General features: G+C 38.6%; 1 protein-coding gene across 4 annotated transcripts; it reads left to right on the forward strand.

Annotated features, from left to right (window-relative positions):
• Positions 1–346: 346 nt before the first annotated feature.
• On the forward strand, positions 347–11,891 carry scn3b (sodium channel, voltage-gated, type III, beta). Of its 4 annotated transcripts, XM_085243399.1 has the most exons (7): positions 348–540; positions 898–1,126; positions 3,156–3,331; positions 3,434–3,662; positions 6,189–6,327; positions 8,940–9,023; positions 10,869–11,891. In XM_085243399.1, exons 2-6 carry the CDS (start codon positions 1,072–1,074, stop codon positions 9,001–9,003), a joined length of 663 nt encoding a protein of 220 aa, XP_085099525.1. In that variant the 5' UTR covers positions 348–540; positions 898–1,071; the 3' UTR covers positions 9,004–9,023; positions 10,869–11,891. The 4 variants fall into 4 exon arrangements, with proteins under 4 accessions (XP_085099526.1, XP_085099525.1, XP_085099524.1 ...); XM_085243400.1 differs by lacking the exon at positions 898–1,126 and having other exon boundaries at positions 347–540; XM_085243398.1 differs by having other exon boundaries at positions 348–1,126.
• The last annotated feature ends 1,757 nt before the right edge of the window (positions 11,892–13,648 follow it).

Below are 13,648 nucleotides of genomic sequence, written 5' to 3' on the forward strand. Positions count from 1 at the left end.
GGGCGGGGGCAGGAAATGCAGGTACTGATGTGTAACTAATGAAATGTCTTAAGAAGAAACTCTACTTCCAGCTTCTAAACAAGCTCATGTAACACATGACAAAGACAGCCTTGTGTCATCTTATTCCTTCATATAATGTTCATTCTTAGGACTGATTTGCATTTTTTGGTTTCTACGTGTGCACGCGGTGTTTCTGCACGCTGAGCTTTGTTTAGTCAATATTTAAGCAAATGCAAACAAGCTTACCGGCTGAGTTGGTTAGGCCTACCCAAGTGACAATAATGTGGTCCTGCACACTGTAGCGTAGGAGGGAGTGACTCACGCATGCGTATCAAACCCTCTGCCCCTGCCAGCGCTAAGTGACTGCTGAAAAACAAAGACATTGAGCCGCGGCTGGGAAATGTCATCAGTCATCTCTAATGGAGGAAACAGATTTCTGACAGTCAGTAGGCTTATTCTTTGAGGGGTGAAATGAGAGAACTGGCCTCGATGCTTTTTTCTGCATGTGTGTAATCAGGACTTCAGATCTCGCAACAATAAGTGAGTACGCCGGCTTTTGAGAATCCACAGGTTCCAGATGCTATCCGCCCGTTTCTAGAAAGATTTCCGCGGTGTTTCTGGATGGGTCCGTACTCAGTGACAGCAGTTATGCGCGAAGAAACTGTGGGATCACTCATGTAGTCGTCTCACATCACGGACTTGTTTATTTCCCCGAGTCGAGGAAATAATGAACTTAGTTCTTACTGTGTAAATGAGAATTGCGCATTAAGGGCTATATGAACGCTTCGGTTATTAGATGAGCGCCTCAAAATAACGATTAAAATCCAAGAAGAACCCTTTTTGAATGTGTAAATCAGAAACGCGTCTTTTCTAAGAGTTCTTGGCGTGGATTTTCAGACACGAAGAGGAAAGTTACCTGCGCTCTTATCGGCCGAGAAGAGGCGCTGTCCGTGGTCCTGAAGTCTTTTCAACAACTCCTCTGTCTCACACCAGACCTCGTGTGAAGACTACTTGAGAAAAAGACCAAGTTAAAGCGATACTGTCCTCCAGCAGCTCCACAAAGAGCTGAATATGGTAACGCAATATAAGCTTCATCGGCAAACTTTGGTACTTTTGATTTATCTTGGTAAGTATAATTCTGCAAGATGTCAAAATATCCTGTTTGACTGTGGACTTATCATTTTCTATCGTACGTTTTTATACAACAATGAGTAATCAGGGGCCTTGGCAGTGGCTTGCGAACCACACAGGAAGCTGTGAACTCAAAAACACAGTTTCAGAGCAGTCGCATTGGTCTGCAGAGCCCTTCACTGCTTAATGTTGTCAGCGTTTCAGGGAAATGAATAGAATCATTGAAGAGAGGCCACTGGGGTTAAGTTTCTTCACTTTCCCCATTTCCTCTGTCCCCTTCATGCCTTCCTCTCTATTTCTCTGCTCTGTTTCCATGTGTTTGTGTGAGCCCTCAGCTTAAAAAAAAAGAGAGAGAGGATAGAATCAATGTTTGTCACTGTCAGCCCAGCGGGCTTTGGGTTATATAAGAGCACTGGGCCCAGTCACATAAACACAAGTAATGTGTCTTTGTGATTATAATCCACTGAATTTTTTTTCTTGCATATGTTTACTCACTTCCTACGCCTCTCCCAATATTCTTCTACCACTAATGCATTTATATTTCAATTAGCTCCTCCCTTTTGTATTATTTCCCTCTTCCTACACTACCCACAGTTTCTGCACTCCCTCTATCCATTTATTCCTCCCACTGCTAGTAAATACTAATGGGCAGAGGCCATCATTAGGGCTTGAATTTGCTATCAATATTGTGACTTAAGTGTCTCCAATGGCCCACAGAGCTTTATAAACCAGTTTATCTTTTTAATGCTCACTGACTTTGCATCTGGTTCAACATTGGGTTCAGTGTGAGACCCGATGACCACCACACATCAGTGGGTCATTAAGTTATTACAAAGCATTAAAACTGTTCTAGCATGTGTTTATGAATAACTAAAAAATGATGCATCGCGGCAGATTCTACAGAATGCTTGGAATTTGATCAGTAATAAGTGCATCTTTAAAGGGACATTTGACACCTAAAAACAAATACACTATATATTTTGTTTCCTCTTTCCATTGTGTTGGTCAGTTTTAAGAAAGTACATTTTTACAAAATCGAATACATAAGTATTTGTTTTATTTTAAACCTTTGGAAAGCACATTCTTAATGTTTAGTGGGTTCAGCTTGTCACATCATTCATGTATAAAAAAATATGGTCATGGTAAAAAGAAGGTGAACCCTCTGAAAATGAACCCAATTCTAAGGTTTTAGATAACAGAATATAGCAAAAGTGTATCTAGTCTTTACCAGGTCTTAAAATTAGGTAAATAGAACCTAACATGTACAGCAGTACATGTTAGACTGTTATTGATTTGCCAAAAACTAAGCTAAAAGAAGCAGTCGGTAGCTTATAGAACCAATTAATTCACTTTCCTTTCAGTTCACTTTTATTTATATAGCAGCAAATCATAACTTCAGCTGCCTCGGGGTGCTTTATATTGTAAGGTAAAGACCTTACAATAATACAGAGAAATCCCCAACAATCAGACAACCCCCCTTTGAGCATGCACCTGACAGTGGGAAAGAAACTCTGTGCCATTGTAGTCTTAAAATAATCTTAACATTTAATGATTGACTTCAGACTGTTAAGAAAAGACCTAATAACCCTGCCCAGATTGATGGACAGTAACAGTTGCTTCTCCATTGCCGATGTCTTTCTTCCTTGGCTTTGTGTTAACTCACGCCTGAATGCTCCAGATGATCAATTAATCGAGTATGTTTGATTTGCAGCACCTGGCCTTTTAACTCATATGGAGGCAGTAAGAGTGTATGTTGTTTTTCACACGTAGCTTCTGCATTTTGGATTAGTTTTTGTAAGGAAATAATGACACAGTGTAGGATGTCATGTTTTCTAGTTTATCTTGGTTGTATTTGTTGAATTTAAAGACCTGCTAAGGATGAGATTATTTTTAATTATATTCTTATGTGTGAAACCAAAGAGGGTGTGCTTTCTTTTTTTCTACTCTTTTTCTCTCTCTTTTTTTTTTTTTTACAATTACATTGCGGTAAACTAAATATATGTAACCTTTCCATGCTTCTCAAGTCCACCTGTGCATGCCGGTATGTGTCGATGTCCAGTCAGACACAGAAGCAATTGTGGGAAAAGCCATGAAGTTGACCTGCATCTCCTGTTTGAAGAGGGAGGAGGTCACCGTAAAGACATTTGTAAAATGGCTTTACACCCCAAGTCCAACAAAAGGCAAAAATATTTCATATCTTGTAAGTTGTTTCTACGTTATTGTAAATGATCTAGCACATTGTGATTTTGCTCACACTGTATGTGTATTTAATTAATGCCTGCACACTTTTCCTTTCTTCTAGATATACGAATATAACACTAACAATTCCAATGTGGACGATAATCCATTTAAGGACCGTCTAAACTGGAACGGAAGCAAGGACTTACAAGAGGTCTCCATTGAAATCCGTAATGTCACCCATAATGACAGTGGTTTGTATACCTGTGAAATTCGTCGTTTGTTTGACTTTGAACTATACACTCCAGTCTTCGAAGTAAACAAGACCATCAACCTGACTGTGAAGGAGAAAGGTATGCCTAAATGTAAAATTCTTGCACGCTATCCACCTGTGTCCTGTGCTCAACTTTAGCTCTTTTTTCCACATCAGTAACACGAAATAAGTCAAATATAAATGGAAACTAAAAAGCTAGTAATGACTGATATGATGAAAAATCTCTCTCTCAAATATCTTCCCAGCATTAGTTTGTGTATGTTCCATTTTCCCCACATGCTCTAATATTAACAGGGCAGATTTGTTTTTGTTAACGAGTATTCTCCAAACTCACTTAATGAAAAGAGTTTGCAAATGCAGTACACCTTAAGTGACGATTCCACTGTAGACCTGCACATTTAACACTGAGATGAGAGAAAGACTAGTCTGTGTTTTATGTTTATTTATGTTGCACAAATCACCAACAGTAGATAAAAAAATAGTACATCTAATATTGTGTGTGTGAACGCAGTCTGCCACTAACTGCACCGCTTTCCTTCTTTCCCCCTTTCTTGTGACTGCACTGGTTTAAAAGGAATAACTGTGTGTTGTTTTGTCTGCCTTTATTGTCCATCAAAGCTTTCTTCTGTTGTCAGTGAAGGTGTTAATTCAAACCAGCTACTTTGCTATCTATAATAAGGGGTAATGTATTCTGCTTCCTGAATGCTTGGCTTGCTGAATGTGTCATGTTCCACCTTAATCGAATATACCCTACGTATATTTGAAATTACTCAACTCTCCCCATTTCTCTAACCTTACATTTTCTATATATGCTTGCACATAACATATTGTGAGCTATCAGGCGATAGGCTAGTTTGATTTAAAGAGTTTGCACCCATAAAAAGAAGACTGAAGAATAGAGTACAGTTAGATTGTTTTTATTATATTCACAGCCTGTCCTCCATATTTCACAGAACAGTTGTTTCAGATTTCAAAAAGCCTGCAGCTAGTGCACTGTACACTAGACCATGGTTACATTAATGTTGCAGTAATGGCATCCATAGTGGTAGAATGGATTACTTCGTGGCTGACATATCCATGCTTTCCCATCAAAGGGATTATATTTCACTAATATTCTCCTTTTGCTGGGGCTGCTGAATCAAATCAGAAAAAGCTGTCAGCTGTCTGGTCAGCAGGCTTTCTGGAATTTGTTATACACTAAGTGACACAGTGGTTCACAGTCACTCGTTATGAAAACAAATGAAGGACAATAAAAGGAAAACTTTCTTTAACAGCCGAAGGTGCCCATGTGCACTTTGAAACAGCTTCCGCTTGCTTGTAATCCCTCTTCTTGCTCTTAATGGGTTGTTAATGGGATGCTGTTCTAATGGTCTTCCATTGTAAACAATGGACAGAAAGCAATAAATGAGAAAGCATTTTCAACAGGATGTTGACAAGATATCAAACAAGATATTTGTTTGATTTCACTGACTGGATATTGAATTATCAGTAAAATAAACTATCTGTTGAACCGCAGTGACATTAAAACCACCTGTCGAGTACTTTGTATGCCTGCTCTGGGGGTGCCTTTGTCTCACGATAATAAATAAGCAGCAGATTCCTTAGTACCTGCAGGATGGTGCCTCCATAGGTGGGGCTTGTTCTCGTTCTTCACCTGCATGGTTAATTTGGAGGGAGTTTGGAGGCAGTGCCTTGGGCTCGTTCTTAATTAGTTTTATTGTGTAGCCATATGTTCTATAATGTCTATGCTGGTGAAGAGCGTCATAGTTGTATACAAGACTCGCAGAATTTAATCCCAGCAGGCATTGTGAATGGTTTTAATGTTGCAGCTAATCTCAGTGTATATTAAGTATGTAATATTTAGAATAGGACTGGATGATTTATGTGCTATTACTTATTCCAGAAGCATCTCAGAATGGCTAATGAGCAGAAGAGGATTGTTTACAAGGAACAAAAGCCGTTCTGGTGTCAAAAACAGCATGCAATTATTTTTATGACAGATTCTAAAGTTAGAGTATGTTTCACGCTCTGAGAACCTCTGTGACATTGCATATTCATCCTATTTTCATACTTAAAGATACCCTGTGGAGATTTAGTGTTTTTATATGCAGATTTAGGTCGAATGTTCGATAGAGATGTTTGCATACACATATGTAACAACAAGATAAGCTCTGCAACAAAACAGTGAACACTGTTAGGAAATGTTTGGTATAAAAGCAGCCTTGCAAAATCTCCACTGGGCACCTTTAACTCTGTAGGGTCTTTTTCATTATATTACAGGTATGGCCATAATATTATGAATGCAACATGAAGTAGTTTCTGCATCACTTTTTAAGAGTATCTACAGTCAGGATGCTCCTGAATAAAACACCTTTGTTTGCTTTATTGTTGTAGCTGCATAACCATATTTATTATTTGTTTAATTGGATTTGTTCTTCAGTGAAAGACATAAGACAATGCATTAAAAAATTATGTATGACAAATGATTGTGGATCAGCAGTGTTGTACAAGATCAGGTCTCTTCTGCTTTTTTCTGCTCGCGGTATTCCAAGGAAGCATGCATAATGAATAATACATGTGCTTTGCCACTGTTTTAACTCTGCAGCCAGTGACGACACCACTGCAATCTACTCTGAGATCATGATGTATGTGTTGCTGGTGTTCTTGACCTTCTGGCTGTTGGTAGAAATGGTCTACTGCTACAGGAAGATCTCCAAGTCTGATGAGCAGGCCCAGGACACAGCGTGAGTCTCATGTACAGATGCACAGACAGATAAATGTTAGCAGGGATGTGACTGAACAGCGAATTTAAACAGCGTGTGTCCTGAACACAACCATGACGTCACATTTTCAGATATTTATGCGTTATGAGTCAAAACTCAGCAGTGGGTTTACATTAATTTGAAAGTCTGAAGTCACCAAGGAAGTGCACAAATAGCTGTAAGTGTGTATTTGCTTAGGACTTCTGGTTACATAATTGTAATTTAAAATCTAAAAAATATGGTGGGTAGGGAAATGAGATTTAAGAGTCAATCGGGGAAGAAAGGGACTGAGAGTGAAGGAATGAGGCAGGGGGGCAAACACACAGACAGAGAAGTAATTCAGTCCATCAGTTTGTAACCCTCCTGCAACACTAATCTGTCTTTTACCTAAACTGCTGACTGCTCTTTTTTTCTAAACAACCTTTTAACATCCGTGATGGATTTTCAGCTCCATCAGTGACGGGCATTTTGCATCGCCTTGTCAGTAATGTCAAAGACCCAAATGCACCTTTATAGTCAGCTCCCACTGGATTTTAGTGGTGCCAGCTAACCTTCACAACCCACAGTTACAACTTTTGTACAGGGACCTTATGTCCTGAAGAGAGCAATCATGCATGTGCTGATCCGGTTATTTTTATTTTGCAAACACTTACTGAATCTGCTACACTACATATCTGCTTCCTTCAGTGACAGATTAAGTCCACGTACTGCACAATATGCACAACATTGCTGAATATTCACAAGACCCAATATCCAGGGTTTAGACATATTACAACATAATAAATAGTGAAGTGTTTCTGTGAGCTAATATATTTCAAAGAACTATATTTTCAACTAAATTTGAAACTAAACTTCTCTAAAAATATTCGGTTATTCATTGGCTTTCTATTTTACTATTAGCACTAACAGGTAATTAAGAGTTATTGGAAGTGGCAGAATTAAAATGCAGAACTTTTCTCACAGTTTTCAAACTTTAGAAAACAGTCATGTACTATCTCATATTTGTGTAGTGACAAATGTAATCAAGCACAAAATTAAAAATTACAGCATTATTGGCCAGTGAGGCCAATGTTTCAGTGTTGTCAGATAGACAGACACACAGACAGATAGACGGACTTTGGGGCTATTTTGTAATCAGTATTGTTTTTTAATATGGTTTAATTTAAATAGCAGTAAATCACTCTGACACTTCTTGGTCGCTGAGTTTTACAAAGTAGGTATTACAATCTGTGTTTTCCTGAAGCATTTAGGTTCAATTTTATGAACAGTAGACAAATTGACAGATAAATTAATAGTCCAATTATCAAAAAATAAAATGCTCCAAAAATTCAAAATATCAAGGCAACCTGATTCAAAGGCTTTCTGAGTTTTCTTATCTGTTGATATTCTAAGATTTATGCATTTCGATGTCCTCAGCAGCTTGAATTTTCTTCTTCTTTTGCGGTGTGCATTGTGTTTTCTCCTAGTTGTGAATTGGGGACCTTTTGTGTCTCAATCACACTTTTAATTTCCAATTTAAACAATTTTACTTTTTTAATTTTGTTTGGAAAATGAATTGCCCCCATGAATTAAATACAAGTGGCTCCACTGATTCTGGTGAACCATCGGAAATATAGGAGAAACCAAAAGTTCCATCTATCCATTTCCTTCCGGCCCAGGTGTCGTAGGGCGAGAGGAAATGGGACACGCTGAACCAAAGAAAGACATACAACCATTCGCACACTGGGCAATTTAAAATAACCAGTTAACCTAATGCCATGAACTACAAGTCGCTGGACTGTGGGAGGAAACACATAGACACAGAAAGGACCTTCTCATTATCAAGTAACAGTGCCACACCCCCAAAAACGAAAAGTTGTAAAGCAAAAGAAAGAAGCTTTTTAATTTAAAGTCAACCGCAACAGTCAAAAAGCTCAGAAATCTCAAAAAACTATTAGATCTGAGTTTTCTCAGCTGTAATACTGTAGCCTTGTCACTACCTGTAGCTGAAAGACTGCATAGGCTTTGGCCATTAGCCATTAGTGACCCTTATGACAACACAGAAGGTCTACCCACTCAAAGAATGCCATATGTAGCACAAGTAGGACATTTTGAGATTACCTTTTGTGATGCATTAGTGGTTGAGAACGTATTAGTCATGTCCCTAAAGGAGAAGATAGGAGGCAACGATGTGATCTGTCAAAGAGTTAAATTAGGCTATTTCTGAAATGTGCTTACAGTCACAAAACTCGTTTCACTTGTATAAAGTGTTCTTCATCTACACACTTTCAGTGCAGCTCTTTTGAATTGGGAGCATATTCAGTGCAAGTACTGTGTTTTGTTTTTTTAAACATGCTGATGGTTGGCTGTAAAATGCTGATGTGCCTTCCACGCAGTCCCTAGGGCACTGCTCGGATTAGATATTTTTTATCTGGTAAAACTCATTCCTTAATTTCTGTGAATTAGAGTCACATTTTCACGCTTCAATAAACAAAACGGAAATTCAGAATTGTTGCACTGTCATGAGCACTAAGTAGCTGTGGTGTGTGGTGCTAGAGAGGCCCATAGCACCAGGTCTTAGACACTCCTCTGTTTTTCTGCCAATCTGCCCACAGGACAAACTACCTAGCCATTCCCTCTGAGCAGAAAGACAATCCAGCCGCTCCTGTTACAGAATAACAGTGGTTTTCAATGACACGGTATTTTATATGTGATTCTCTCATCCCAATTCTAATCACTGAAATCATCCCTTGTCTTTCAATTCATGTGTTTGTACCTTTATCACTCATAATTGTGCAGCTCTGTGGAGGAGTCTGCTGCTTCAACACCCCTTGTGCCCTTCTTTCTCATCCCCTTCAAAGGGGCTTTCATTTCTGACATTTAAAAAAAACAACAAAAAAAACGGCCTCACTTAATCACGAATCCTCCATTTTTATTCAGTCACCATTCAGTGTCCAATCTGTCCCACTTTCAATGATTTTCCATTAGGAACGATTGCACATAATTAATGCAAGCAGTGTTGAATGAAGTATCTGAAAGTGTGGGGAATGTAAGCATGTTCATTTTAGATATATTGATTTCTAGCACATTGAATGTTATGCACAGTTGCATGTTTAGGATGTAGGTGTCACAGTACTGTGCAAAAGTCTTGAACCATTTATTTGCATTTTGCAAGGAAATTGGAAAATGGATGCAGGTATTTACTTTACCTTTACTTGACCAACTTGATCTTTACTCTTTAACAGCCTGAACTCTTAAACAAGCTTTCTTGTCATTTATTTAAGCAACTTTAGGAATAGTTCTCCAGGCTTCTTGAAGGACTTTCAAAGCTGTTCTTTGGACATTGGGTGCCTTTTGTTCTGTTTGTTGTCAAGATGATCCCCCCCCCCTCACACACACACACACACACACACACTTTAATAACTTGGAGGTCCAGGCTCTGGGTAGGCGAATTCATGACTAAAAGTGTGTCATTGTGTGTTTTCCTATTCACGTATGCTTTTTTTAGTAGCATGTCTGGTATCATTTTCATGACAATTTCTTGATAGTATTGCATGTTGGATCAAACTCTGATGGTATTTTTTTGCATTTGTAATACCATCAAGTTTGACAAGATACCGCTTGCTAAAATGCCTCCCCAAACAATGACAGAGCCTCCACTGTGCTTTAGCTGCAATCACTCATTGTTTCTCTTGACCTCCTCCATGCCTACTGACATTGCCTTGTTGCCAGTTCAGTACAGTTCTTTTGTAATTTGGCAGACCTCAGCCTTTTCTCCCCATCCTTGACAACAACCCTTCCACTGAGACCTCTTCTGATGAGGTTTCAGTGAACAGTAGATGGATCAACTGAATTCTGATCTCACTTCCTGTGTCAGGTCTTTGCTGGATTTCTTCGTGTCATGTTATATGTAGACAAAACACAGACTGGTCCATCCCTTGAACTAGGGGTCTTTTTTATGAATGATTCAAATGTCATTGTTAAGTGGCTTAAGAAAACATTCCTCTGAAAATGTTGATGTTCAAGGACCGAATTAAAAATAGAATAGAATAGAATACCCCTTTATTGTCATTGTACATGTACAACAAAATTATGGGTGCTCCACGCCAACTGAGAAGGAATAATATTATAAGTAAGACAGCAGGAATAAATTACAAACAGGAGAAATTTATACAATCAAGAGGAATGTACAATATACAAAATGATAGAAGAGAACAAAGTGCTTGGAAGTAGTGCAAAAGACCTGACCTCCAGAGGTGGCGGAGGGCAGCCAATTATTTTTGAGTGGTGTTAATTACCCTCTGTGCAGCCAAACACCAGGAAGAGGGCACGCTGTCCACTGAGGAGCGGTAGAAGGACAGCAGCAGCTTCTGGTTCAGGACATGGAAAAAGTGCAGGCGCTGCCGAGCCTTCTTTACCAAGGAAAGTCTGGCACCTTGGAGGAAAAAAATATAAAGAAATGAGGGGAAGCTCAAAGCTTTTGCACAGTAATGTGTGGTGTTGTAAAACTGGATAAGGATAAGCATGTTTTCTGTTCTCCTTAGGTATTGACCAATAACAGTGGGACATCGGTTTCATCAACCCTATCTGTGTCACTACGAAGATATGATTACTCCCAGGCAGCGATGGGAATCCTGCCAACTGACTGCCCCTGTGTATCGACTGTGTCTTGTGAGGAGCCAGTCAAAAATGTCCAAGTGCTCAGTTTTTCTCCTGCCTTTCCTCTCCAGTGTTTTTTTTTAACCTTTGTGCAAGGCGTCTCTAAAAATCAAGTGCTTTCACAGTTACATCAGGTTAAAGAACACAAATGTCATTGTACTGCACTTTTTATCAGAGAATTACAAGCCATTCTTCATTTGGACAGAGCAGTGAGCGGACTAACTAAAGAATTTCTTGGTAGTTAGTAGTGCGTCTGTGATTTATATGACCTATAAACAGATATGATCCCAGAAAATGTCCTAGTCTGTTATGTACATCTTGTATACTGAATATATACTACTTTTTCAGTTCTTTTTTTTAAGTTTTCTTACAATTTTATACCATGCTGAGATTTTTGGGTCACAGTTTTATTTGTATTGGCCAAAAGTCTTTTTAAGGAAACTAAAATGTGCAGCTTTTATATTGTATGGGGCCTGCATTTGTCTTTTTTTTTTTTTTTTTTTTTTTGCTGTAACAAAATGAAGTGTAATACAAAAATGGAGTGTAAATATGCATAAAATACTGTTTCAAATCACACACTTTTAGCTGGTCTGAACTGATAAATTTCTTATACTCTCCTCTGTAAAAATCTCATAGCCACACTGAGCTCTGGTCTTGAAGTATATTCTATAGGTCAAGTCTTGCTTCATACAGTTAATCTGAAGTTTGTACTCAATGCTTTGACTGTTGCTGTTCTACAGTAGCATTGCTATTGAGACTAAATGTGTGCCTCTTTCTATAATACAGCACTGTAGAACTTTATATACTTTGTGATTCATTCCACCATGTTGGTTTTGTCTGTTACACATATAAAATATGCCATGTTTCAGTGAGCTGCTTTTAAATATCAAATACAATGGATTCCACAATCTGTGTTAAAGCTTTTCTGTTGTTGCTGACTGAAAACCTTTACTAATACTGTGACATTTAAAGTTATTCATATTCAGGGGCCGGACTACTTTGACTGGTACCCAATTTCCAGAATAAGGGGGATGTGCAGGGCTGTAGTAAGTACAGAAAACAGGTCTGGCCCGGATCCGGCATCAAGCTGACACTTCTGACTGCCAGGTCTGGCAATGATGGCACTATTTATGTTCCTATTTTCCTATTTTAGTTAGAAGACCCAAATACGATGTTGCAATACTATACTGCTATGGCCAACGTTTCAAATTAACAGGTTTGTGAGTGTCCACTTTATCCAAAACCTAGTGAGGGTTTACTCATGTTTACCACTGAGTGGCTGTAGCTCAGGCATTAGAGCAGATCACCTACTGATTGGAAGGTTAGTGGTTCGATCCCTGGCTCCCCCAGTTTCCATGTCAAGACTATGAATGTAATTAGGAACCACTCAGTTTAGAGAAAATGTGTGATTAGGCAAATGTAGAGAATAAAGAAGTGCTATAAGACTCAGTCCAGTCATGTTACTTTTGCACTATTATGTTCCGGCACATGTTGTTTTTACATGGCTTGATTATTACATGGGCCAGCATAGGACCACCAGTGTGTCTGCAACTGGCCCATGTGTGGGCCACCTCTGGCAAACCTGATCTGGTGCAGGTGCAAGAGAGCCTATAGAGGTGGAGGTGTGCTCTGGAGAGAAGAGGAAAGATAGCCAGTTCAAGCAAGACAGAATATATGTGTGTAAATGAGAGGGAGAAGGCTGGAAAGCTGAAGGTGCGTAGTGCAGCCGCAGTGAGGGTAGATGAGTTTAAATACCTGGGGTCAACCATTCAAAGAACAAACGGAGCACAAGAAAAAGGAAGAGTGGTAGAGTGGGTGGAGACACGTGTTAGGGGTTATTTGTGACAGAAAGATAGCAGCTAGAGATAAGTCAAAGTTTATTTCTAAAGCACATAAAAAACAAAAACACTAAACAAACAACAACCCTAAATAATACTGTGTTTGTTCAACTAGAATGGAAAGCACCTGAGAATAAGTATTATTTAAATCTGTTTTAAAATGATTGAGAGTGAAAATGATGCATGGAATGGTGAAATTAATGCATTTGGCGATTAGACTCCGATGAACCATTGTGGCTGAACAAAATACCAACGGAGATAGGATATAGGACAGGAACCCCCAGAGTCTAGGCCAGGGGTCTGCAACCTTTCACACTTGGACCCGGTTTCCACGCAAAAGAAAACACTGGGAGCCGCAAATACTTTTTGAAATCTAAAATGAAGATAACACTGTATATATTGTGTTTGTTTTTTTTTACCTTTATGCTTTGTGTGAACAACTAAAGTAAGTAAGTAAAGTTTATTTATTAAGCGCTTTTCACAGACAGGCAGTCACAAAGCGCTGTACACAAATATTAAAATAAACAATACAATCAATAGACATTATACACAATGTAAAAGATTAAATGTAAATAATGTAAAGAATATAAAATACATAGATCAACAAAAGGCTTGTTTGAACAGAAAAGTTTTAACTGCTTTTTAAAAGAATCCATAGAGCAACTAAGGTGTGTTGCTTATGAAATCCATGAAGTTCTACCGAGAAAATTACATTTTATTTATGTTTTGAACTCTTAAAGAAATACAACAAAAGGAAAGACGCCCAGCTGAACTAAAATGATGTAGCAAACAAAAATTGTTGTGAGCCGCCACCCTTATATCGCCTT

The sequence above is a fragment of the Mchenga conophoros genome, linkage group LG14, assembly GCF_057382185.1.
Source record: "Mchenga conophoros isolate Kocher_MC1m ecotype Shallow Benthic linkage group LG14, M_conophoros_male_GT1.1, whole genome shotgun sequence".
In the NCBI taxonomy this organism is placed as follows: domain Eukaryota; kingdom Metazoa; phylum Chordata; class Actinopteri; order Cichliformes; family Cichlidae; genus Mchenga; species Mchenga conophoros.

Excerpts from the sequence above, each read along its gene's own strand:
- scn3b (XM_085243398.1), top strand. The coding sequence starts at position 1,072 with ATGGTAACGCAATATAAGCTTCATCGGCAAACTTTGGTACTTTTGATT. Across the intron at positions 3,332-3,433 it reads GCAAAAATATTTCATATCTT|ATATACGAATATAACACTAA; the intron begins GTAAGTTGTTTC and ends CCTTTCTTCTAG. Across the intron at positions 6,328-8,939 it reads GAGCAGGCCCAGGACACAGC|GACAAACTACCTAGCCATTC; the intron begins GTGAGTCTCATG and ends ATCTGCCCACAG.